The following is a 297-nucleotide window of genomic DNA, read 5'->3' on the forward strand; positions in this document are numbered from 1 at the left end:
GCTTGACCTCTGCGGAGCTTGCTTGGAGAATGTAGGTGTCCTGAGATTTCCGCCGCCTGCGAAACCAAATCTCAAACCGCGAGCCACTGTCCCCGACGTTCTCTGTCATCCCGATCTCGGCCATCTGCAGTCAGCAAACACCCGTGGCGGCACCATCAGGAACACAGATCTCTGAACGACTGGCTACCCAACTTCCTCAGTGCTGGAGGTCACGTCACCCAGACACCAAATGACAAATGTGTGGGATGGGTCAGGGTGGGCAGAACCTCACTGCTCACTACTGTGTGAGGCTGCCTG

At 56.9% G+C, this 297-nt stretch overlaps 1 protein-coding gene across 1 annotated transcript in view; it reads right to left on the minus strand.

Annotated features, from left to right (window-relative positions):
• PLEKHG4B (pleckstrin homology domain containing, family G (with RhoGef domain) member 4B) overlaps positions 1 to 297 on the minus strand; it is a 39,483-nt gene that overhangs the window by 8,124 nt on the left and 31,062 nt on the right. Inside the window, exon 16 of the mRNA XM_011934413.1 lies at positions 3 to 124. Coding sequence (XP_011789803.1) covers positions 3 to 124 — 122 coding nt within the window. The remainder of the gene's footprint in view (positions 1 to 2; positions 125 to 297) is intronic.

Source organism: Colobus angolensis, unplaced genomic scaffold, assembly GCF_000951035.1.
Source record: "Colobus angolensis palliatus isolate OR3802 unplaced genomic scaffold, Cang.pa_1.0 Scaffold136, whole genome shotgun sequence".
NCBI classification, from domain to species: Eukaryota; Metazoa; Chordata; class Mammalia; order Primates; family Cercopithecidae; genus Colobus; species Colobus angolensis.